General features: G+C 31.1%; 1 protein-coding gene across 6 annotated transcripts in view; it reads left to right on the top strand.

The window, feature by feature from the left end:
- Positions 1 to 26,338, top strand: part of LOC124534452 (zinc finger CCCH domain-containing protein 13) — a 127,941-nt gene that overhangs the window by 34,278 nt on the left and 67,325 nt on the right. For 2 of the 6 annotated variants that reach the window (XM_047110341.1, XM_047110344.1), the window contains exons 2-6: positions 182 to 282; positions 15,932 to 15,968; positions 16,983 to 17,152; positions 17,763 to 17,838; positions 18,800 to 18,987. In XM_047110341.1, coding sequence (XP_046966297.1) covers positions 202 to 282; positions 15,932 to 15,968; positions 16,983 to 17,152; positions 17,763 to 17,838; positions 18,800 to 18,987 — 552 coding nt within the window. In that variant the 5' untranslated portion in view covers positions 182 to 201. Of the gene's footprint in view, positions 1 to 181; positions 283 to 3,853; positions 4,140 to 15,395; positions 15,806 to 15,931; positions 15,969 to 16,982; positions 17,153 to 17,762; positions 17,839 to 18,799; positions 18,988 to 26,338 lie in introns of those variants that run through there. The other 4 variants (XM_047110338.1, XM_047110340.1, XM_047110345.1 and 1 more) reach the window with 4 other exon arrangements.

Consider the following 26,338-nt stretch of genomic DNA (forward strand, 5'->3'; position numbering starts at 1 on the left):
TATAATAGCACAGATTAAAACCGGATTGAAGGAATCCATAAAACGATTAAGTTTCTTTATTGAATTGAAACATCAAATGCGTATTAGAAAGGCCGGATAACCACTTTCTCTGGCAAGTGACCATCCTGTATTAATAAGAAATAGATGAAATACTTTTATAATATTTTATAATTTGTTTCAGATAGCCAGTAATGCGCTGACATGCCAAGCACAGCTGTTTATACGGATACCAAATCCGTTTTACCCGAAAGTCCGACCACGTATGAAGATGCTCTTGCTACGGTAAGTTAGAATTAAGAAATAAATAATAAATAAAATAAATAAATATGAATAAATATGAATAAATAAATAAATAAATAAATAAATATGAGACAACATCACATACATTACTCTGATCCCAATGTAAGTAGCTAAAGCACTTGTGTTATGGAAATCAGAAGTAACGACGGTACCACAAACACCCGGTCTGGGTGTTTGTGGTACCGTCGTTAAAACAACATAGAAAACTAATTGTAATCTACATCGACTCGGCCAGGAATCGAACCCGGGACCTCAGAGTGGCGTACCCATGAAAACCGGTGTACACACCACTCGACCATGGAGGTCGTCGTAATATATATATATTTTATTTTACATCACTACAAATAGTTATATACATAGTATAGTAAACTTGTAAAGTTATATAATATCTTAAACTCTTGTTATAGTCGTTACTCTGTAACTTTTATAACCTGATGGGTCGGCACGATCAGCAAGACAAACTCCAAGGATCCCTTTATTTTGCGCAATGGAAAACTTTTTGAAATCTTTACTATTCGTTAATATAGGGTGATTTATTTAAATACATATTTTAATTAAAACGTTATGCATTATTAAAATTTAGCATATATATTTAGTGTAGCAATTTATTTATATGTAAATATATTATAGAGAGCGTTCGAGAGTTGAACGCGCTTACATTAAGAATTAGTAGTTCGATTGGAATAATTATTTCAGGTACTGATTAATGAGGACGGTATTTTATAAATAATTGCGTCGATACTTTTGTTTTATAAATAATTAATTAACTTAATACATAATTTATAAAATTTAAGTAACATCATAACTGTCATCTAAGTTGACAAAATGAAGTGGAAAAACTGATATGTACATCTTCAATTATGAACATCGTCCTTTCGCAAAGAAATACATTTCTCGTTTCTGAATCGTTCAGACAAGATTTTTAATTAGGGTTATCTAGTAGTTCAGATTCATAATGGCTACCATATATCATTTAGTGAACTCCAAATTAGTTTGTCCGATCAAGCTTAAAAGAAAAGTAGGTTAAACAAATAATAAAAAAATAATAAATTTGCTTATGTTATGTGTGTAAACCGGGAAGCACTCTTTTAGTCTTATTAGCTACTCGATAGCCTGATAATTTTATGTAAAACCCAAAATAATCTCATAGGTTGGAATCGATCCACCGACCTTTACCGTTGAAGCCATTAAAGGTGAGCACTACGGTAATCAATCTGGAATTCGATATGTTATGTCAGTTTATAAGGTCACGTCACCATGAAATGACCTCTATGGTCAGTGTCGATTAGGAACTATAGGATGCGTCACGGTGTGACCCATTGAACCATAAATTGTATCCACTGCCTAGATATTGCGCAGTAGTTTGTAACATAATCCATTTATATTTTATTTTTTATATGTTAAATTCTTTATAGACATCATATCAAATGGAAAAAAAAACTTTTGTACAAGCCTACTAAAAAACTGAAATGTGTCTATAATAATTAACATACCATACACACCAAAAAAAAGTATCAAATGAAACTATTCAATACGATTTGTATTGAGTTGTGAGCTTTGTAGTTGAAATGGTACCTTTGCGTGAAGGTTTCTGGCAAAGTATTATCAATATACAATAGTTAGGCAAACGTATCGAACATTTTTTATAAGAAATAGTTAATTTTTTTGTGATACACATAGTGACCGACGTTTATATTCCTAACAAACTCGTTTATTGCGCAAGTTCTTCGAATCTATATATTTTTTTTAATGTTTCAATATGACAAATATAAGCTAAAGTTATTTGTGTTAATTAATTGTTGAAAGATAGCTCTTGATATTAATAATAACGTTCTTCTTTATTCAAATTAAGCAAAGAATATATGTATAAAGAGATACAGTAATGAAAATTAAAGTTATCACAATGTTCCCGGTTCCAGCATATTCTGCCGAGCGCGAGTTTAAATTCCCGCCAATGTTTTTTTTTTTTTATAATGTTGCCCACTTCAAATTCCGCAGCGACAACACAAATTCAAATGAAATAATTCATTAAAATGGTTAGCATTTTTATGATTCGTCTATTAAATTAACATCTATCGAATACATCATGTTGACTTTTAAAACAAGACATAAAATAAAAAGTCTCATAAAAATGCAAAATAAAGGCAACGAAACATCAAATTGATAGATCGTAAAAATATCGAATGGCTAAGCAAAAAATACACATTTATCCAATCGCAATTATGCAATCCGCTAATGGTCAAAGGCATTCAGATGAATTAGGAATAACGGACCCACGGATATTTTTTTTCGGAAGCGAAAGTTATTGACGGACCACTTTTTTATTTATATGATGTTTTATTACTGGACACTTCTTTATGGCAATGCGACCTACATGGTTGTTTTTTTTTAAATGGACTCCTTGAATAACGACTCAAGTTCAGCTTAAAATACTTTTGAATTTGGAACGTCCACTACATTCTCCTTATAATACTTACAATATGACGATTGATTAAAATTTTTATTTAGACAATTTGCCAAATCTTCTAAGTTTTCTATGTAGTGTTATAAATTATATCCATGTAAATTAACAGCTGTCTCATCTTTTATTCATAGTTTTTTGAGTGTTATTTAGTTTTTTAGTTTTATTATCAAGATATATGTAGAGCATTATTAATGTTAAAATATTGTATCGTATTTATAAACTACGTATATAATATTGAAAGCAGAATTTCAATTACTAAAAAAATATAACTATGCAACTTAATTTTTTTATCAAATGTCCGTAGCCCAAAGTCTAAGCTACACAATACAATAAAAAAAACGGAATTAATAAATGAACGGAATAATTAATGTACTTACGTTTCGTATTAAAAATAATGCATCATTTTAATGCATATAGGTTATCTTGAAATACACTTAAAGAACATGGAATTTAATGTTTTAATAAGAATGTAGCAATTAGTTGCAATAGAAAAAAGTAGCATTAATTACTTAGTCATTAATTACTACTTTGATAGAGCTATATAGCGAAATACTAATCGATACTTAATATTCATAAATAGCAGGATTTACGTAAGATATCCGTTATTGGAACAACTGATATTTATAAAATTAATTTTGTAATTGGGTTCAAACAACTTGTGTGGCTATATTTATTTTTCCGAAATTATGATTATTAGGTGAATGGCCCACATTTTTTAAGGTAGTCACTGTTAACCATAATCATTGTTGTCGAGAAATATTATCCTTCACTTTCATGGCCAATGCACCACTAACAGTGAACCTTTGGGCGTCTCTTATGCCTGTATACATTGACTTATTCGCTCTTCAAACCAGAATACAAAAATAGTAAATATTGCTCCTTGATGGAAAGTATGCATCTCAAAGTTAGGGCGCAAAGGGTTACTACACGGTTCCCTTTCGTATTAGCATTAGTATTTTTTTTTCAAACCGCATTTCGCACATGCGATACTATATTTTTTTTACGTGATATTTCTCTCAAAGTAAACGGATTGCTCCATTGTGTGAATGGAAAATGACTATAACAAGGCAAACGGACGTGTAGTACAATCCGACTGCATACAATAGCTTAGTAGTTTATTGCAGTTCTCAGCTTCTGACGCGCGGCCTCGCGGATTCAATTAGAAAATTAAAAAAAAATATATACGATTCAAAAAAAGTGTAAAGTACTGTGATATGTATAATATATTAACTGTGTCTATATCGTGTTAATGTAAAGTGGTGATTTGTATTCATCGATTTTCATCGAATCGATTCGTTTTATTGGCTCCTAATAAATATTTGTTTTGATACGAATTTAGTTTATTGATATTGAGAAACAAGTGAATAGTTTGCATGTAAAGTATACGAATTCACCTTGATTATTTTTATTAAGGACGTTTTAATTGAATAGCGAATTAATATATATTACATTTTGGTTCTCACGATAATTCCAATCGTTATCAGTCACGATATTGGTTGAAGGGTTTTTTATTTTTATTTTTTATGTTTCGAACACACCAACGTCGCAATATTTTCAGCGTAATGTATGATAAACTAAAATAAAAAACAAAGGTTTCATTTCATAAATATATATGTGTTAAAAAGTAATAAAAAAAATGTATTAAACTTTAGCTATCAACCATCTACGATACTTTTTTTATTTATATTTTGAATTTAGAACAAACTTAAGAAAAAATGACGTTTGAAAATCAGCCAGCTTATTCGTAATTGCCAATTCATCAATCCATTTTATAATTGAAGTAATCAGTTCATTGTTTAACTCAATCTATTGTCGATGTATTGCGCATTGATCTCACGTAAGTACTGAATCGGTTACGTAATTCCATTCACATAGAACATTGACAATTTAAGAATAGCACACCATGTTCACAGTCCATGGTTGAATAGATTGTGTCCGTTGTCGAACGACGAAAAAAAAAAACAATATTGACGTCACATTGCGCTACTGCTAGTTCAAAAGGTCCTATATCACCATTGTGTACTTTACATGATTACAAAAATGAATTATTTCCTCATATGTTAATAATGAATATTCTTATTTTGTTATTTATATCTACAATGCTTTTTTATGCTTTTAAAAAGTTTCAATAAAAAAATAAGATACTATTTTTTCAGTTTTAAATTAGGATTTGTTTGTTACATGGGGTCTTTTCTATAAGCAGTATCCCTCAGTTTGACATAGTAATCAAGTAGGTAAGGTAAGTAAGTTATACGTATACACGGACGGTTTTACCCGCGATAAACGTTTCGTTACCGCCCCGAAGTCGTAACGTACAATCTAGTAGATAATCATTTTATGCATTTAACCGATAAGCTATGAAATTGTTATATGCTATTTGATAATAATCTATCGTTATATTTACTTTAAAATAAGTTTCACATTACTTAACTGTTTCGATAAAAACTTCGTACTAATTATACTTATAGAACAGGTATCTGTCTCATGCAATTTGTTGCATTTATTCTTGTTTATATTTATTGCACCTTAGGTTTGCGAGGGCATTAAATTATGTTAAAAAACAATCAAAAATTTAATCTATATATACATATATATATATATATAGAGTTAATTATTGATTGTTTTTTTCAAAAAGTACTATGTAGTTATCACATTTTTTTATTTAAAGAGGTAGGTTATTTGAATGCTAAGAAGTGCCGATATTATGCCAGGATACACATTATTTTTATAGAATTGTATATGGATATAATTATTCGTAGGTACTTTTTTTGAGGTTATATTTCCTCGGATATATGATATCTAAAGGAATAGATACCGCTTCCTAACAAGGCTGTTTAAACGATAGTTACGTAATCAGCTTATCACATACGCTTGCTAAAAACTTTTTCGAGGCTTTTAAAAATCGTGGCCTCGTAATGTAAACGAACTTTGACAATTTAAGAATAGCCCGGTTCACCTTGTTACTTCGTGGGAGCGCCGCTTTATGTAAATTCCACGTTAACTACCGCATTTCTAAATTTTATTTCGCCATTTTTAATACGTCTAAGATTCTTTTATATTTATTACATCAATTAAAGAAGTTTACTAAGTAAAAACGAACGAAGTAATGTTAATATAGCTTTTTTTAATATTAAACTAGTCGCCTAAGGCTTTTATTGCGTTTAAGAGTCGCCTAAGGCTTCCCTTGTGTTTTAGGAGCTGGTGGAAGATGTTATTAGACATTAAAAGTAACTTATATTCTTTCAAAGATTTCAAGCTTGCTTCAACTTTCATCTACCAAATTTCATCAAATGCGGTTAAGTTTGTTTCGGAACAAGACAATACATGACTAGCAGACAGATAGACAGACAGAGTTACTTAAGTATTTATAACGTTTAGTATAGATCATCATCATTCATCGCCCATGCGCTCATCTCGGGAGCTTAGATGTTTTATTCCTTGTGCCTGAAGTTATACTGGATTCCTTCAACTCGTAACACATAACAAAAGGATACTTAGTATATTATGTTAATAATATACAATAATAAAATAAGAAGGAACAATAGAATAGAAATAGAAGAAAATATGCATGGTGTAGTTCAACGAATAAAATATGATAGGCTTCTTGAAATCCCAAATAGCATTCAAAAATTGAAATAAACCTCAAAAAAATAATATGTGTATAATATACCTAATGTATAACTTTTTGGCATATCGCTATCTATCGCTGGCAACGATCTATCAATTCAAGAAAAATAAATAAAAAGTTGTTCGAAATTCAAATTACAAATTAGCAAAAGTGTATTTAATAATGGCGATTAGCGGCAACCGCTTGCCTTGTGCGGAGCGAGTTTAAATTTTGAAATTTTATCCAGGGGTCACATATATTATAGTCTTCGATTCATTGTGTGAAGCATATCATGTGAAAACTACTGAAAGTATGGTTAATACGTTATGACCTATCGTCTCGGAATCAGCCTTAGATAATAAGTTTATATTTTTCATGAATGCCCAATTTTTTAATCGCGAAAGGAGACGTTAAATTAAAAATGCAAAAGTTAGTTTGTTAAACTTTTACGTATTAACTTCACAACTAATTATTATGAATTTTGAAGTTATGGGAAAAGGATGTATATTCGTAACACCCTACAAACGTGAGTGAAATCGCAGGCGGAAACTACTTTTAAATAATCATCGTAACTTGATCATAATAAGCTTCTTAATGGTCATTATTTTATATTTTTGACAGCAAGTAATTTGAGTCTAATGTAATCAATCTCGCGACTTTAACGTTATCAAAATCGCCAGTCAATCAAACGTTACGTGATATGGCTTAACAAAAAGTGTATTTTGAGGTTCGTATTGATTACACTGCCCACATATACTCGCAAATATATGAACAAATACTTAAATGTATATTTAGAAAACTTAATAATAATATTCGTATTCGCTATAAATGTAGGGCTTAACAATGCGAGGTCACATGGTCAGGGGTCCACACGATGTCCCGAATTTTCCAACATACAATGGTTTAAAGAAATAAAAACATTATAATGATACAGTATAAAACAAGAGCAAACAGATAGCAATAGCAATAAGCTAAATAATTTGGCATAAAAAAGAACTCAAGTTCAATAAAACCTTTTTGAATTAAAACAAAAATTAAAAAATGCCAGATAAATAAGGCTGTTGTAAATCACACATCTGCCAAAAAAAAAAAGCAAAATAAAAGTATGCAGAAACTTCTATACCAAATCGATATAATTCCACAGTCATTGTTAATAAACGTTTATGTAACGATACATGTGTATGTAAATAAGTTAACAAGACTATTATAGTCCATTATTAGTTAACGGTTATTTGGCAGCGCCTTGGAGTAGAGATCGCATTGCGGCTGACTCACTGACATGCGATATTTGTTCATTCATGCGAGAGAGCCGACGTTAAATCTAACAGGGCTCGTTGCTTTGAAGAGATACGATTAAAAAAAATGTTCCAAATACAAATTTTAAATAATATTGTTCTCATAATTATCGAAGAGCTGTGTTAAGCGACGAGAACTACACCCACTATCAGACCCCTATATCTCAGTGGCACTACGGCCAAGTGCCCAAGACCCCGCGATCGATACGAAAATCTGCATATCTTCAAAATAAAGACTCTGACTTTTCCGATAAATCGGTAAATTGGTATTTTGACAAATCATTATTTATTTACTAATTGAAGAACAATGAAAGTTTCTTTGTCTATTCTAAGAAAATAGTTTTCTGTCAAAGTCCAAAGAAAATAAATGAACACTAGAAGTACTTGTCTTAATTACATAACAATATAAGTTCTGAATCATTGTTGTAAATAAACAAAGTAAATAGTCAAGAACAAGGTTAGCAGGCCACGCTGAGTTTGTAATGCGTTGCGGCAAAACGTCGCGCTTCGTCAAAACAATAGACTTAAACAGAAGATATGCATAAATCTTATCTTAATATACGTGTAAGGACATGCTTGTATATAAAAATATACATATATGTATTATGATTATATAAAGATAATGTTATAACTGCGTAAATTGAAACGAATTTAAAAGCAGCGTAGGAATATAATTGACGATTCGGATAATCGGTGTTCAACTATACTTTTTGAGGCTAAGTGCATTTTTTCCGGGAAAACATATGTATGTTACACTAAGGTCAGGCTGGTAAAGGATATGTGAGGTATTCGATCTTTTTAGAATATTAGAGCTAGAGCTTCCCTTCTCGATGTTTTTAATAAAGTATATATTTACAATATTAGTATATATATTTATGTTTACAATAATATTGATCATAGATATGATAGAATGAGCAATAATTATTTCAAAGATTCCATAGATAAAAAAATCCAGAGATATTTTTAACTGTGCAAAGTTAAAAATATCTCTGGATTTTTTTATATTTTTAATAATTTAAGCAAGAACTTTTGTTAAAATAAATCCAGTTCTCATTTAAATGTTTATAAAACAAGCTAAATATTATTATAAGAAGGTAACCATATCAATGAATATTGAAACTCATTTCCTGCCCTTTATATGAGTACATATGAGTGAGTCATTTGTATTGTCGGACTAGTTATTTTAATTAAGTAACGCTATAGTTTATATATTTATTTTTATTTATATACATAAACAATCATCAAACATAACAAGTAAAAACGTCTAGACTTTGTTTCGCATTGAGGTCTGAACATAAAACATTCGTTGTGTGTTAAAAAAAAAAGACGTATTGATAACCTCCTCCTTTTTGAAGTCGGTTGAAAAAATAAGGAATAAACGCATCAATGCAGTCACGCTTAACTATAATGTATGTACGTCAATATGAGTTATCAGTTTAGCCGATCAATGGTTACGTAGAACAAAGCGAGCTACGATATTGGTCGCGTAACGAACCATTTATGAAGACAATAACACGAGGTGCATTGTTCGTGTGTAGTGGACAACGGGTATTTAATAAACCTACGGACTTCCACGGCGTGCACGGATTTTAATAATAAACAAACGTCAAACTTTTTAGTTTTTTTTTTGTTTTAAATATTTTATAGACAAAGAAACCAAAAAATAAATCCTGTAAATGTTTTTTGCTGATTAAAAGTATTTCAACTTTCTATACAACAATTATGTTTATTTGTTATTAAATTGATTAGTGTCCAAAAATTATGTTTTTTTTATTATTAAGAAATAAACGGTTTTTTATTTCTTTATTAAATATATATTTGGCCCAATGTACTTTGCGGTAGTTTTGTGTAAGTCCTGTCTTTGTAGGTACCTCTTACTCATACGATATCACCAAAGAGAAATACTTAGTATGATAGTGTTCGGTTTTGAAGTGTCAGTCAATTTAATTAAAGGCACAAAGGACAGGACAATGACATGAAATCTTAGTCAAATTAGGTTAAACGACGACGTAAGGAATGGAACGTACTTAAAACGGTGCCAATATGGCTATGACCTCAGGTGGATCCATTTGCTTGTCCTACATAAAAATAAAACTATTTAAATATGTTTATTGCTGTATAAACTGGAATTATAATATAAGAGTATCAAAGTGTTTATTATCTTGCGAATGTATATATATTGTTCATTTTATGCGCATATAAATGTTTTTATTAAATGGTAAATAGTCGCGCAACGGATCCAGATTTTGTTAGCAACAGGATGTGGCCACTTACATACTATTTAAGGCTATGACGATAAATTTCAATCATGTAGATTGAAATAATAAATACATATCTTATATAAATGTGGAAATATAGTCATAAAACGTCATTATGATTTATAGTGACATATTATTTATGTTTTTTATTAGTCGATGCCCTTTGCTATGCTCGCGTTTTAAGGATCGTCAAGTATAAGGCATAAATAGCAAAGAGGTTCAAGCTTGTTTCATACCATATTTTATCATACATAGTTTGACCATGATAGAACAGACAGACATACAGAGTTACCTTAGCATTAATATTTATGAAGATGTTACTAAAAATGTATTTTTTACATTATAATATCATTATGTTTTATTTTCATAAATACTTAAATTACACAATAATATTTAATTGTCAAGTACTGCTAGGAAAACAAAAAAAAATCAAACGTAGACATAAATCCTTTTAACAAGCACTTTATTAGGCATTTGTATTCGTTAAGTAATTCCCATGTTATGTCATTCTCGTCGACAAGTTAACGGCCTTGCGGTAAGGGTCAGCACTTAGGTCATTGGGCCAATTTTCTACTCTCGCTTTTAACTGCTGGTTTCAGGTATCCGTCGCTAAACTGTCGGTCTCTTTATATTAAGCTTTAATTACATGTTCAAGTATTTATGTGTTCAAGTTTCTTTGGTTTTTTTTTTAATATTAATATTTTTTGTTTTCTCCAAGAAACTCCGAGAATCACTTTAAGTATTAAGATGCTTTAATGCCTAATATTTATTTAATAATGACAAATGTACAATTGTCTTCCCGTCTTACGCAATACATTTACATAACTTATTTATTATAACAAACAAAAGAGGTTTTAATTATTTGTATAATATTGTTTTTAAAGATTGGAATAAAAAAAACCGTTTACGAACTTACACACCACATGCAACAGCAATACCTGGTACTAGTTATCGCCCGCGGTACGTTCGCGTTTTAGGGTTTAGCTGCCATTTGTTAGTCGCACAAATGTATTCCTCGCAGTTCAAGCTGGTTTAAATTATCAATCTTGTTTCAGTGTTTTGTCCGTGAAAGAAAATAGTCAAACAGAATAACTTTATATTAGTATAGAGTCTAGATTGCTCTATTTATTTTCGAAGGGTGATCAATCATAAAATCCAAGAACAATTTTTTCACTTACAATTATCACCGCGTGGCTATTTGCTCGTATATCTTTACCGAAACTAAAAAAGTAAAAAAAAATAAACGTATTCATGTTTTGAATGAGTATTTTTCTCGTAACCTTTCGTGTCACAGTCAAGGTGGGTTTTACGTATTCTGTTTTTGGTAATCGTCCAGTTACATATATGGAATGACCTTTTGAAATAAGTGTCTAAAAATTGCTTAATTGTTATGAATTAATAATATACTACAAAAGTAGCTCCTGTTTTATATTTACAAATATTTTTCACCTATAATATTTTTTTTAATACATGAAAATATGCGTTGGTTGCAAATATTTATCCGATTGTGATGAAACTTCGGTTAGTTATTCTACTGCACAGCGAAGGCCTTGGCCTTAAAAAAGAAGACTTTTTTGTTTGTACTTTAATATTTTATTGTTTTACTCATATTCTAACCGTACGAAGCATTGGTGGGTGATGTATTATAAAGATGTGTGTCAAAGTAGGTTAGACGTGGCTTTACTGGTACAAAAAGTATATTGTAATTATACTTAACTATTTGATTGTAGCCTAATAACATGACATATTCCTAATAATATGTATTTAAAGATAAACTATTCAATAACTTCAAATGTATAATACCTTAATGTTATTAATAATCGTTAACATGTGGTCGATTGTATGAAATCTCAAACCTAAACTCATTGTTTCAAAGTCAGGCGATTAGGATTACCATATTTTCTAACGGACGTAATTTAATTTAATTTTAACATAGATCTAGGAAAAATATTTGTGTGATTTTTGTGTAATTTAAAAATAATACAAGTCTCATGACAAGAGGTTTATTATCTCCGGCGCCATCATCTGTCGAGCGTTGGCAATGTCAGGGACTTGATTGCCTTCAAAATTTCCATTAAAGTATTTTAAAGGTTACATTTGCATTAACCGATATGACTCAGTGGATGGGAAACGTGAATTTTACGCCGCCGCCTTGAATTCGATTAAGGTCCACAGAGTTTTCAGCTGTTTGTATTTTTAATTACTTCTTGTTCGGTGGAAAAGGTAAAATTCAGGTTGTAAGTGCTTAAATTCTGATGAATGTAAGTCAAACCACAATTTGAGAAGTGGTGGCTCATAAGCTCCCTAACAAAATGGCTCTTAAATAAATATAATTCTTAAATCTTGCTCATTCCTTACATAATAAGTTAATATTAACAATATACGTAAAATAAAAAACAATATACGTACAAAGGTAAAGAGAAAAAAGTTCAGTATTTCTTCCTATTCAAACGTTGTCAATTCTTACTTTTTATAACTTGGTACTGACCGTTATTAAATAAAAATAAAAAAAAAGTAGAAAACAAATGAAAATGATGTGTGTTTTCTTAAAATTTTCAAATGTCGAATGGTAGAATTTATGTTTGAACTATTTATAATAAATACTGGCTGTGAAAGACTGTCTGTTTATTTTAATTTATCAGAGAGCCATGGTCACCATACGTCTCTGATATTGATTTCTGTAGCCGCAGGCGATCACCGGGGTTGAAGGCTGATGGTAACAATAAAGTACATATTAATTAATGCACAATCGTTTTGCATCAATACCGAACCCTGTATTTAATGAACGGACGCAATCGTACAGGTAGAGATAACATTCAGTTTTGTCTTAATATGGTAACGTTAACTGATTTATATTTTAATGTTATAGTCTAGTATGAAGGATTAATACATTTAAGTTTGAAATTATATTATTATAGGGCAAATAAACGATACCTATTATTTTTTCTTACAACCGATATTTTGAACTTGTAGTACCTATTGGAAAAAGAACGCATTCCCCGACTGTAGTATAGTACGACACAACTTAGATGTAGCATCGGCAAAATTCGTGAAACCGATAACATCCGAATTAAGTACGCTATCCCAATTTATCAATATTTACTTCTCATGTGAATATGATCTTTACACAAACGTAATAACTTGTAATATCATATGACCTAGTATATTCGTCAAGTTGACACGTCCATTTACATGCACTTGCTTTCTCAGGTTGAACTGACGCGATAATCTATAGCGACGAATAGCGTCGAATGGCGCGAAAGAGAGCTATTTCTATTGGTTGTTTAAATCGCCAGTAATCGGTTTTATTGAATTTGCTGCTACATCTAAGTTGTGTCGTACTATGCATGGTTAACGACCTAAGAAATGTTATTGGATGTCAGTACTGAAGTATAAGTTCTTTTGTCGAGTTTCTATATGTAATGCGTTTGTTCTGAAGTGTTATGTTCTCGATGCACTGCTAGATTAATAAAGCATAAAAATTCTGAGTACAAGGATACTAAAAAAAGATGTATACACGAACGTTTCCTACGTGTTTATAAATTTATCTTTCAAACCGTGACCTAATTCAATGAACAATGCGTGCTGACTGCATCACAATGCATCGGCCTCGCGTTGCGCTGCGGTGATCATCACAAGGGCGCGGCCAGTGACACTCGCGTAATGTCAGCTCTGCTCATCATCCCCATGACATTCGTTAACTCTCAAAATTAATTATTGAGACTTATGCTTTTTTTTAAATTTATATTTGAATATTTTAATACCGCGTTAGTACAATATGCTTTAAGAGTAGAGTTTAATATATATAAGTTAAAGTTTTACTATACGTATATTTGGATAATCCTTTATTTAATCATTTGTCATGTGTGTCTATGTGTATTTTTTAATACTGCAATAAACCTATTTTAATTTTGACGCAAGTACAAATACTGATTTCCATACTCCTAAGGTCAAAAATAGCGAACTTGAGTACAAAATTTTCTCTTCAATTTTATCCCATTGGACGATTTCTATTAGCTTGACTTTTTTCGAAATTAAACGCAAAACAGGCATACACGTAGATTAAAAATAACTTTACATCTGTCAATCAAAAAATTTCACGACATACCATATTCAATAACTGATCTTATCCACAATTGGTGAACTACGGTTTGACTTATGGGACGTCATGAAACGCGTTGATGTAATTGTTAGTATAACTTTCAATATCGTTTGCATTTATTCCCCTGGGTGATATGCTATGCATTTACTAGTTCGTGTTAAAGAACTAAGTTGCTATGACAAATTTTCTCTATATATCGCGAATGGAATGGAATTTCATTAGTATCAGTTTCATAATCATAAAATCTATACTTATATATAATATTATAAATGTGAAAGTAGCTCTGTCTCCCTGTCTGTCTGTTGATCTTTCACGACCAAACCGCCGAACCGAATTTTATGAAATTTATTGAGAAGCAAGCTTGAACTATAAGGAAGGATAGGCTTACTTTTTATTACCTAACTCATGACAACCAACTCCCTCAGATGTGAGAGAAGCCGCGGGCGACAACTAGGTAATTTAAAATAAATGATCCTATGAACGATTAAAACTCTTTCCTTTAATAACGTTAATTAACTATTTGAGATCGTAAATTGTACAAGTGCAAACGATGAATAAAAATGCTTAACTTATATCAGTGAGTTGAGTGATAATATATCTTAAACCATATTTGAAGTCAACGTTTGTTTCTAATAAAGCAGTGCCTTCTCAAATCGTTTCTGTCATTTGTTTATGATCGAAGGTGTTTAATATGAAGCGAAGCGTTCGATACAGTCGTGCGATCCCACCGGAAGCTTCGCGTTACTGTTGGAATACGTATTGCAATACGTTACTAGGGCTGACAATCCTTTTATTTTAATTTACGTTTTGTGAAAGGATTCACAGCGTTGTTGAAATTAGTCAAATTTAATTTTCTTCCTTTAAAATATTTGCTAGAAATATTTATGTATGTGACTTTTATACGTAGGTATAGTATTTGGGAAGTGGTTTGCAATTTTGTATAAAATAAATGTTACTACAAAAAAGTAACTAAAAGAAAAAGTTAAATTCGCATTTATAATATTAATAATAAACGTGTTTGAATCTCACTGAGTATGTTCCAACACAGACGTGAATCCGTCAGAGTATTCTCTATTTGCTTTTTTTATACTCTATTCAGCAATATTTTGCATTTATATGTATTTAACCATTTAGAGAAAGATACTCGGTAGGTATTTTTACGAGGCTATACTTTAAACTTAAAATTTATTCTTGTTAACGTCTTCTATTTCGTCGTTTTCTGTAATTTCGAAATCTAATGTAGCTAATATATATTTTTAATATGAATGTGTTTTATTATTATTTGATTGTGGTAGCCCTATTGACGATAGACTGCCAAAAGAAAATGTTAATCCGTTTGGTTTGCTAATTGTATTGCAGCTTACCTTTAGTTCGCCTTCAGTCAAATATCGGTTAGGTGTTTGAACACGCGAATAATTAATTATATTGCTAATCGTATTTTAAATAATCCAATCTGTTTAATTTTTAACATGTTAACAAATATTATGTTTTATAAGGTATTTAATTCTACGTTTATTAATTCGCATATATATTACTTATTTTATATGATTCATAAGGAATGTGTGTTTTTATAAGATCAATAAACGATTTGTGAATATTTTAATAGTGAGTGCATATTAGTGGAAAACTTATTTTTCAATTTTATGTATTTTAATGGTGACAGTTTTTACGTTAAGTGAACATGGCGCCATCAAGCGGCGGCCCCAAGTACTTTTACATTACACTTCTTTTAAGCAACCTGATTATGAAGACTTCGATATAAATAGTTTTAGCTACTCGGTAAGAGATGGCGCTGTCTTGTGTATCATAATTATTAGTAAAGTATAAAAAAGTTTTTGCTTTTTAGCAAAGATTATAAAGCACTAAATTGCTAAGATATTAATTCTTCGTTTTTTTTGTTCATAGGCTGAGCCGGGAGAAACAATAGCCACAACCAAAGAAGGTAAGATTATTTAAAAATATATATATAAAATAAATATTGTTTTGAAAATGCGTTAGGGTTACATTTATTCTATCACAAAAATTTTGATAATGAAGTATTTGTAACTTTGGAGTTAATATCACTATGCTGTTCCATTGGCGGTAGGTTGGTACACAATTTAAGTGAAATTAGACACAGATTACCTTCACGGTGTTTCCACAAAATGAATTATAAACATAAATTAAACACATGAAAATTTATTGAGGCTTGCATCATGAACATCTAAAATAAGTGTGTTTTGGTTACACTTAATATATTTTTATTGTTTATAGAAAATATAAAGCGCCTAGATAGAACTACAATTCATATCACCTATTTTTTTTGGATTTTAATCTTAAAATTTGATGAGTATTCCTCGGTAAAATATGTAAATTTTAATGGAAAATTTGAAAATACACACTACAGTTAAGATCAGTCAGTTAATCAGTGACTTATATTCATTGCCAAATCATCATAAAAATTAAAATTTTAGGTTTGGACCCAAATTATGCTGACTTGAATTTGGTTCGATTTGATCATTACCGGTGTGCATCGAGATACTGTATTGTAATACAGTTACGCATTTCAATAACAAAATCAAAATCAATCAATTTAAATCAAATTATACTTTATTCAAGTAGGCTTTTACAAGCACTTCTGAATCGTCATTTAACAACTATAAGTGAAGCTAAGATTACTCACCGAACTCAGTAGTCACTCTTTTTCAACATTTGTGATAAGTAAATGTAATATTTCTCTCTTATTTTCAGAGGATTTTTACAACACCTTTAAAATCATTCGGTTTCTAAAAATCTAGTGCGCAATTAATTGTGTGAGGAATCGCTAATTATCGCTAATTTATATTAGTTTTAGAGTCAGAGGTCTACTACAAAATATGACAACGTAATAACCCTAGATTTAGTTATTAAGCTAAAAAACAAAATTATGTATATTATTTATTGGGCGTTAATAAATTATTATTATTATTATTTTCAGAGGAATGGGTGACACGTAAGACGAGCGAGGTGACGACCACGCGACAAATAGCGACGCGGGTGAAGCGCGAGCTGGTGCTAGAGGACGGACGCATCCTCATCGACTCCGGGCCAAAGATTTCTACCTCTGTTAACGAAGACACGCACACTACTAACTTCCAACAAACTGAGGTGCATTGACTTTGAATTAACAGCAACTGCCTGTAAATTTCCCACTGTTGGTCTAAAGCCTCCTCTCCCTTTGAGGAGAAGGTTCAGAACGTATTCCACCACGCTGCTCCAATGCGAGTGGAATACACATGTGGCAGAATTTATATGATTGCTCGTTCAAAACCAGGCAAGCACTATTGAATTTAATGTGGTAAAATTTTGTGTTTATTCATCTCGCGCTCTGCGGTGACGGAAAACATCGTAAGGAGACCTGCATGTGTCTAATTTCAACAAAAATCTGCCACATGTAAATCCACCTGCATTGAAGCAGCGTCGTGGAATACGCTCCTAACCTTCACCTCAAAGGTTGGATTTGAGCCGAACAGTGTGAATTTTACAGGCTGTACATGTTGTTATTTGAGCAATAGATAGACAAACAGATTTACTTTCGTATTTATTATATTGTTTCAAATAACACAAAAATGGATATAACATATTTTATTATTTATTTTAAAGATCTCTTTGCCTTAATTCATAATGGGGTATGATATCCTTATTTCAGTAAATGTATATTATCGTTTTGGTGTTTACTTTTGTATTATAAAAATTTAATATCCGTTTCCTGTTTCAGCATAGAGTACCAGAAGATCAGAAAGGTGAAGAAAATGAACTCACCGAAGGAGATGAAGCTACCAGACCTGTGGAAGGTAATTTTCAAATACTTCAGCATTAATAGTACCGACGTCCTTTTTCCATTTACTTGCGGTTCGTGCTGTGTGAAGTATGCAACAAGGGTATGGAAAAATAACCAATTGCACCAATTACACTAATTGCGATCAATTTGCAGGACTAACTCCTCGGGTTTGACTTTGCTTATTGCTTTTACCCTTTTTACCTTTGATTATTTGATGCGTATGTTTATTTTCATTAGAGGTCGCTCCAGTATCGCTCGCGTTGTAGAAGTAGTCGGCAAGTAAAAAAGTAGTCCTTATCTTTTTCTGATATAGGCTTACGAACGAGTATATGGGCCACCTGATGGTAAGGGTCACCACCGCCCATAGACTTTGACGCTGTTAGAAATACATACCATAGATTGCCAATGCGACAACAACCTTGGGAATTAAGATGTTATGTCCCTTGTGCCTGTAGTTACACTGGCACTCACTCTTCAAACCGGAACACAATGATACTAAGTACTGTTGTTTGGCGGTAAAATATCGGATGAGTGCCACTGAGTAGTCTTAGAGTTCAAGTGTGTTTCATCGGAAAATTAATTAAATTTGGGACATATATATATATATATATATATATATATATATATATAGACAGAGCTATTTTTGCAGTTATAATGAAGATTATGTACACAAGATATGATATAATGACAAAGTTATAACCGCAGTTCATAAGTGATTAATAAAGTAATTAATCGTTAATATTCTTCATAATATTTTGATTTTGATTTCTATTTCTATATAGACAGATAACAGTGTATTTTGAATTGAATGCGTTCGAAATGGTTATTCAATGTTGAATATACAAGCGCTACATTGATGTCATAAATATACCAGCGGTACGAAATTGGAAGCCGTAAAAGGGCACTCAACGGGATTATGTTTATGATCCAGGGCAAAATTAAATAATTTTAATATTATTGAATACATTCCTTAGCACTGGAGGACGCACCTGACGGGACAATTGCTCCAGCCGGTGCAAAAGTTCTCGTGACATCTTGTGTCGTCGCAAATCCTGATGGCAAGGTGCGCGAGAGCAAGGATCGGCGCGTGCTAACCAGGAACATCACAGAGCGCGTGCGCGAAACCGAAGAAAGAATACATCGAGGTGACACTACGCATGATGTAAGTATATTTATTATTTTTCCTTATTTAACCAGCAATGGAAATTAAATGTTAATTTGTTTTAGTTCATAATGGCGTTATTGAGATAAATTAGTAAAAGTGTATTGCAATTCACTTTTGATCTAAAAACGTTTTGTTATATCGCGTAGGAATGCGTTAAAAGGTTTAAGTTAAGAGGGAAAATTAATTTTAAGGGGTCGATGGCTATACAATTTCAAAAGAAATTAGAGAGAGACTGTTTTATGTAATGTATAGATTTGAATTTTATTTATTAACCGAGTTTGCACATTTTCTATACCATTTTAGGTTATTATCAAAATTTGTAATGTCTCTTATATTTATTTGAATTTCGAACACACGTTGCCATAGCAACCACTTATTACGCTGACCAAAGAAAGTAACAAGCATTCATACTCGTAGTTTTATCAGAGAGACATGTTGATAGAGTGTCAAGGATCGATTCTATTCAGAGAACGATATCTTGTAGCCGCTAATGGAGGCCTGGGAACTGCATTGTGGATCTGACGTCACTCGTCCTGGATTCCAGCTCTTTAAGTGATAAAACGCTTTGCATATTAATAAGCGCTTGATGGCAATATATTTTATTTAAGTTTGACTTTATATGTTAGTGTTTTAAAGCATGTCTTGAAACTCTATATAACTAAAAATAACAGTAAATTTAAATAAGTAGTTCAGTAACAGTAACAGTCTGTAAATTTCTCATTGCTGGGCTAAGGTCTCCTCTCCCACTAAGGAGAGGGTTTGGAACATATTCCACCACATTGTTCCAATGCGGGTTGGTGGAATGCACATGTGTGAGAATTTCGATGAAATTTGACACATGCAGAATGTTTCCTTCCTTCCTCACAATGTTTTCCTTTAGCGCAAGCACGAGATGAATTAGAAACACAAATTAGGCACATATACAATTATATAGTGGTGCTTGCTTGGGTTTGAACCCGAAATCATCGGTTAAGATGCATGCGTTCTAACCACTGGGCCATCACAGCTCAATTAGTACTTTCAATTATTTTATTCATAATTACTTAACTCTTATTATACAAATTGTTAGTTGATTTTGTTACTTCGCTACTTAGCTTAGTATTAATGAGTTTACAAACAGACACCCTGTTATTGTTACATTAATAATAATATTCTGATTTAATGGACGGATGTTTATGATAATTATAAAACCTAGATATTAAAGTTCAACCTGCCTAGAATTGCTATCTCCTTATGAGGTTACTAGTTTTTATGAAAGTTGAATGAATAATATAGCTATTTTTTTGTTTGATAGTTTTATATGTAAATAACATCCTGGATATGTCCGAAGTCTGGATATCCTACTTAACCAAAACTTTCCTATTCTTTGTGAGGATTTACGTTCATACCGCGAGCTGAGATAGCCAAGTGGTTAGAACACGTGCGTCTTAACCGATGATTTCGGGTTCAAACCCAGGCAAGCACCACTATATGTATATATGTGCTTATTTTGAGTTAATAATTCATATCGTGCTCGGCAGTGAAGGAAAACATCGTGAGGAATGTATGTGTCTAATTTCATTGTAATTCTCCCACATGTGCATTCCACCATCCCGCATTGGAACAGCGTTGTGGAATATGTTCCAAACACTCTCCTTAATAAGAGCGGAGGCTTTAACCCAGCAGTGGGAAATTTCCGGGCTGTTACTTAACTTTTTACTTTACGTTCATACCATCAAGTTATTAAAGACAGACAAATTAAACTATGTGTACTTGACATTTAGACTTACCGTCTCAATCGCGAACAAATGATATAAATAGCTTAACGTGGGAATGTCACGGAAATAAGACGATTTGCTTTGGATCTTTGTTTATACCTAATTTGAATTGTTGCTTCAATCGTGATATATGTACATTTCCGTGTGTATAGGTGTGTGAGTGTAAGTATGTGTGTGTATATATGATGAAATAATTGACGACGAAAAATAAACGTCACACAGACACGGCTTCGAACAAATCGGTGTACTTTTATATTTGCAACAAAAAAGATTTTCTCTTTTTCATATCATTATATGAGAATAATTAAATTATCCATCATTAGACGTGCCTCCTTGATAGCACAAAAGATAGATAAGTGAATATAATTTTTTCTATATAGAATCTTCTTGCTGCAAGTTGTTTCGTGAGTTCCTTGCTCTTATCAGAGGTCATCTGAAGCATTTTGAAGGCAAACTTGTTGCTCTGATAAGGGCGACCGCATACCAACCCGTACCTGTTATTACTGATTTAATCTCGAAACATGCCACGAATTTGGTAACATATAATATAAATACTGTTAATGATAAACTTTATAAGCTCAATTAAGAAAAGAAGGCTCACATGCAAATCTGATTTGAAAATAATTGTTAAAAAATCCTTTTTTTAATTATTGCTACATTAAAAATAAGTATTCTCGGAATACAATCTAAATGGCATTTAAAATTAAAGATAACTGGCGCCGCTCGGTCCAATTTTTTTAAAAAAAAAATCCTGTAAGATTGAATACCACTGTTTTGCGTTGTAATTATTCTCAATGAAAACTGACATTTATCTTAAACTAAGCGAAAAACAGTTAACGCGATCGAATGAATATTACATTTATTCGATTATTCAAAAGTGTTATTAAAAAAAAAAAAAATGTAACGGTTTGTGAATTGTTCTCACTAGCTAGACAGACTAGCTTCCCAATTGTCTAAAATAGACAATTATTTGTTATAATAAATATGCTTAACTCTATGTGTTAGAATATTAGCCTGCAGATTTCGAAGTTCTGTTTATTTTTGCATATTGAACCAATGAAAGTTATTTTTTATTTGTTCGTATATTAACAGTAAATATACCTCAGAACCTACTTAAATATGCCTTCATTTCGAATTTTAAATATGAGACCTATACTATCCTTAAGTTTGAAATAAAGGTTATAAAATTACATAATTAAAAAAAAGATTTATTAAATTGGATGGAATGAGTGTTTTGTTTCAGCCTTTTTTATTTTTGTGTGCAGATATTAAATTCAATCCGTTAATATTTGAATGAACTCCACTTGAACTTGAATGTATTTGAAAATGATTATTCGATCGACTTACAGAGGTAGGATACACACGTATCATAAAATGGAGCAGCGTTTATTCAGATGAGAGTTCGCATAAATCGATGGGATATTTTGAAATTATAATTTGCTCGGAGATAGACCGCCGCGGGCGCCGCGCCCACGAGTTGCAACTGTTGCAATGTTGAACTTTAAATATATGTTTAAAAATAACTCTACTTTTAGATATTCTGTGGATAAAATTTAAAATGTAAGTAATAAAAAAAAGTCTCGTTAATCAGACTAAGGTATTATATATACAGCCAATATTTGTCCTGTTTCAAAATTATTTATTTATTCTGTATAATTTTTTTGAGTAATTTATATTAACTAATAATTTAAAACAAATAAATTATGGCCTGTTATACAAATATGGTGCTAAAAGCTGTTCTATTTGCAAATACCTGTTACTTGTTCACAAATACTTAGCGAATGACCTCTGAGATACAATTCCTTGCGCAAACGCATCTCTGCTCAAAAATACCTACGAATAATATTATTTCTATTTGCGGTTTGGACAAATTATTAGCCTTAGATTTAATTCTAAGGGAATTGTGTTTGCCTAAACGAAATAATATTTGAATTCTATTTTTTTACACTAGCAACCCGCGATCGTGGTTACTTGTGTATTATCTTTCTTTCGGTCTTAAGATTGTTTTACTTTTAAAATCGATTTATTTAAATACAGTTTTCACAAAATGCACAATACAGACTCATTTATTGGCTTTAATAATAATAATACTTGACTCCCCCGATTTATTTTATTTAAAGTACTTTCAAACTTTGACAAAGTAAAGAAAATAAAATATAAAATATCTTTTTATGCATAATTTTTCACAGCAATATTGAGATTATTTATTTATTTATTTAAGAAATATGTCTCTTTTAACACTACTGCATCAAGAAACCCTGTATGAAAGTTTGACAAGGCAATATTCGCAAAATAAGACTAAAGTAATTGATCTACTTTTTAATCAAATCAGTCTTTTGAAATTCACTGCCTACTTATATATACTTATACACTTCTTTTAAATAATAATCGAATAAAATATATATACATATTTTTTATTGTATCAAATGTATTGGTGTCTTCTCTATCTGGCTGCTTGGTTTTTGAACATGGGAAAAGTAAGTATAATGTTGTTTGGCAAACATGCTGCATCTTCTTCTTTCAAATGTCAAATCTATTATGACTGAAAGAGATAAATCTATGTTTATTTCGACACCTTTGATAAGTAAGTAGGTATAAATATATTAAGCTAAGTACTATAGTTTATAAGTTGATGATATCTTCGATGACCGCAATCGGAAACAATATTTTAAATGATCTTGCAATCGAGTTAACAATATTGCTTTTATAAACGTCAACTTCCATGCGATTTTTTGAAACGAGTAAAAAAAAAAAACAAAAATACCCATTCAAACGTAATAAGCACCAATTTGCTTCGGTGTTAAACTCGATTGGAAATAGCAATCGGTTTGAATCGGTTTTTTTATTCGAGTCAATTTGAACACCCGATCTAAATTCTCGGATTGGTAACATTAGCTAGTAATTTGGCCTCAAACATTAGTACTTCGCTTTTCAATACAGCTTATATCGTAACTTGAAACGTTTACTGAGTGTATTTTTCCCCTTTAAGCTGCTTAAAGCACTGATTGCGTCCAGTATTAGGCGGTTCATCTAGTACCATTTACTAAGGGTAAGCGTTTGTAACTACCGCTTTTATTAATAAGAACAAAAAACCTTGAAATTATTATCCAGTACTTGCTTACAGACTTAAACATTTCACATCAAAATATTCTTTATTCTATAAGGCTTTTATATGCATTTTTGAATTGTATTAACCAAAAATTAAGTTAAGTTCTATCGATACGAACCGGCAAAAAACTCTGCAGTTACTAGTATCACTAATTAAATATTCTATTTATGTTTTCTTTCTTTGCACAAAAAATATGTAACGTTAGTGAAGATAAAGCTACACAATGTATTTATAATTTAACGAATGAAGATTGACAATATTTAGAGGTCACTTTAATATTAAAAACGAGACAATTTTAAATAAACCAATCGAAATTGTGATTGTTCTGAACCGCTCATTCTGAATGGTGGAATTAAAATCGGCATATCCTGTACACTGTGTCTAACATAGTAATGTGATGTTGCAGTAAGATTATGTTCAGACGGAAGTCATTGGCGATTGACGTACATACCCAGCATTTAAGTGTATAGAAAACCAAGAGTTTGTTTTCTATTGCATATTCGTTTTAAAAGCTTGGCTTATCCGCGAAGTTTTATTACTATATTATTGGGTTTTAACCAGATGTTACCAAATTTCACTATGTAATGTTTATTTATGGCTTTGACATTAACAATAATATTAATAATTTTTAATATGAAGGTTTTATTTAATTTTATTTTTTGCTCATGTAAAAAATCTAAAAATGTTTATTGGACTTTCGTGAAACTTAGACTACCAGGCATACATGTACAATTTGTAAAGTTATAGCTCAGAAATATTTTATTAAGTTAAGTAAAAATATGTTACGTTTGGGAATTGGTTTGATCCAATGGAAGTTTTCTAATCTTATTGAATGGGTAATTTAACGTTGCGACTTATAATTTGTTATAATAATTTGGTCACCTCTGGGTAACAGTAGACGAAATATGATTTTCAATGAATCCTTATGGAATATATATTATTTTTTTTATAAATTATCTAATGAGAAGGTTTGTTAATAGGACTTATATGATTGTGGAGATTTATCGTGTGATTTTTTGCCACCAAATTTAAACCAACGAAGAAATCAAATCAAGTGAAATCAAAATATCTATTCTATATTCAAGTAGGCTTTTACAAGCTTTTTTGAATCGTCATTTAACAACTATATTAAGTGAAGTTACCACCGGTTCGGAAAGTATATTCTACCAAGAAAAACTGGCAAGAAATAGATTTTATATACAAATTTAGCACTTAAATATGTAATTAATTTTATGATAAGGTATATTTCAGTAAAATTTGATAAATAAGGCAATACATTATCGTTTTGAAATATCTCACGTTGACGCTAATATAATAACCCTGACACGTAAATAAATTCGTGTTTATATTATTGCAAATATATTATTTACTCACGAATTATCTCTTGTATTGGTATTTGGTAAGATATAGTATGTCCTCCTGCCCTATATATTAGTTTGCAACTGTGTGCGCAAACATAAGACAAGTCATTTGTGTATGATTCAGTTTCATCTTTATATCCTGGACCCTGAGTGATTCAGTTTTAAAACAAAGTTGTATTGAAAGCCAGAAAGACGTATGTTTAATATTTTAAAGGTGTCTATCATTTTACTCCTAATAAAAAAATAAGTTGGTTGGCTTTGGTTTATTTTCGTTTTCACGCCTGTTTTAAAAGTGTTATTAAATGTGACCAATATGACCAGACTCTTTTACATAAGTACCTAAATATAGATCAATCTATATTTAGGTACTTATATATTCTACTAACCTCAAAATAATATAAATGCGAATGTTTATGAGGATTGATGATGTTTGTTACTCTTTCATGAAAAAACTACTGAACGGATTTCGATGAAATTTTACAGTACTATGAGATATACATTATAATTACATATAGACTACAATTAATAATGATTTTATAAAATTAAGTCATAATATAATGATACATATCGACTACCCGAGGCGTGTCGCTAGTTATATATTTTGTTTCATTTCAACCGAATTCTGACCGACATTTCTCCGCTTCCTATTTCCGAAAAATTCAGCAGTGAAAGCAAATATCAAAGATTATTTTTCCCGGGATATATATTCAAGAATCGCTTATCCAAACACAGGTGTACTCTTTATCCGTATCTTATATCTGTAGCGTATTATTAAGGTTGTCTAACGAAAGTTTTTTTGATAAATGTTTAATCCAATTTCAAATTATTAGTCGTCGATAACGAGATGTTGTTTAATAGCTCGTTTGTATACCGGTTAATTGGTATGAAGATAAGCCAATATTTGTTACTTTTTTACTTTGAAGTATAGTAATTATTTACTTAAAAGACAATAGAGAAAAAGAAAAATATATTCAACTAATGAGTTAAGACATGGTTTACTAGGCGCGTCTGTCATTCCGAGCCCTCGATTATAACGCTAGATGAAGGGCGCGGTGGATAATTTAAGAACTGCTGATAAAATCTACAAGCCTCGGCCGCTACAAGAATTCATGTGATCACAA

The sequence above is a fragment of the Vanessa cardui genome, chromosome 12 (assembly GCF_905220365.1).
Source record: "Vanessa cardui chromosome 12, ilVanCard2.1, whole genome shotgun sequence".
Lineage (NCBI taxonomy): Eukaryota > Metazoa > Arthropoda > Insecta > Lepidoptera > Nymphalidae > Vanessa > Vanessa cardui.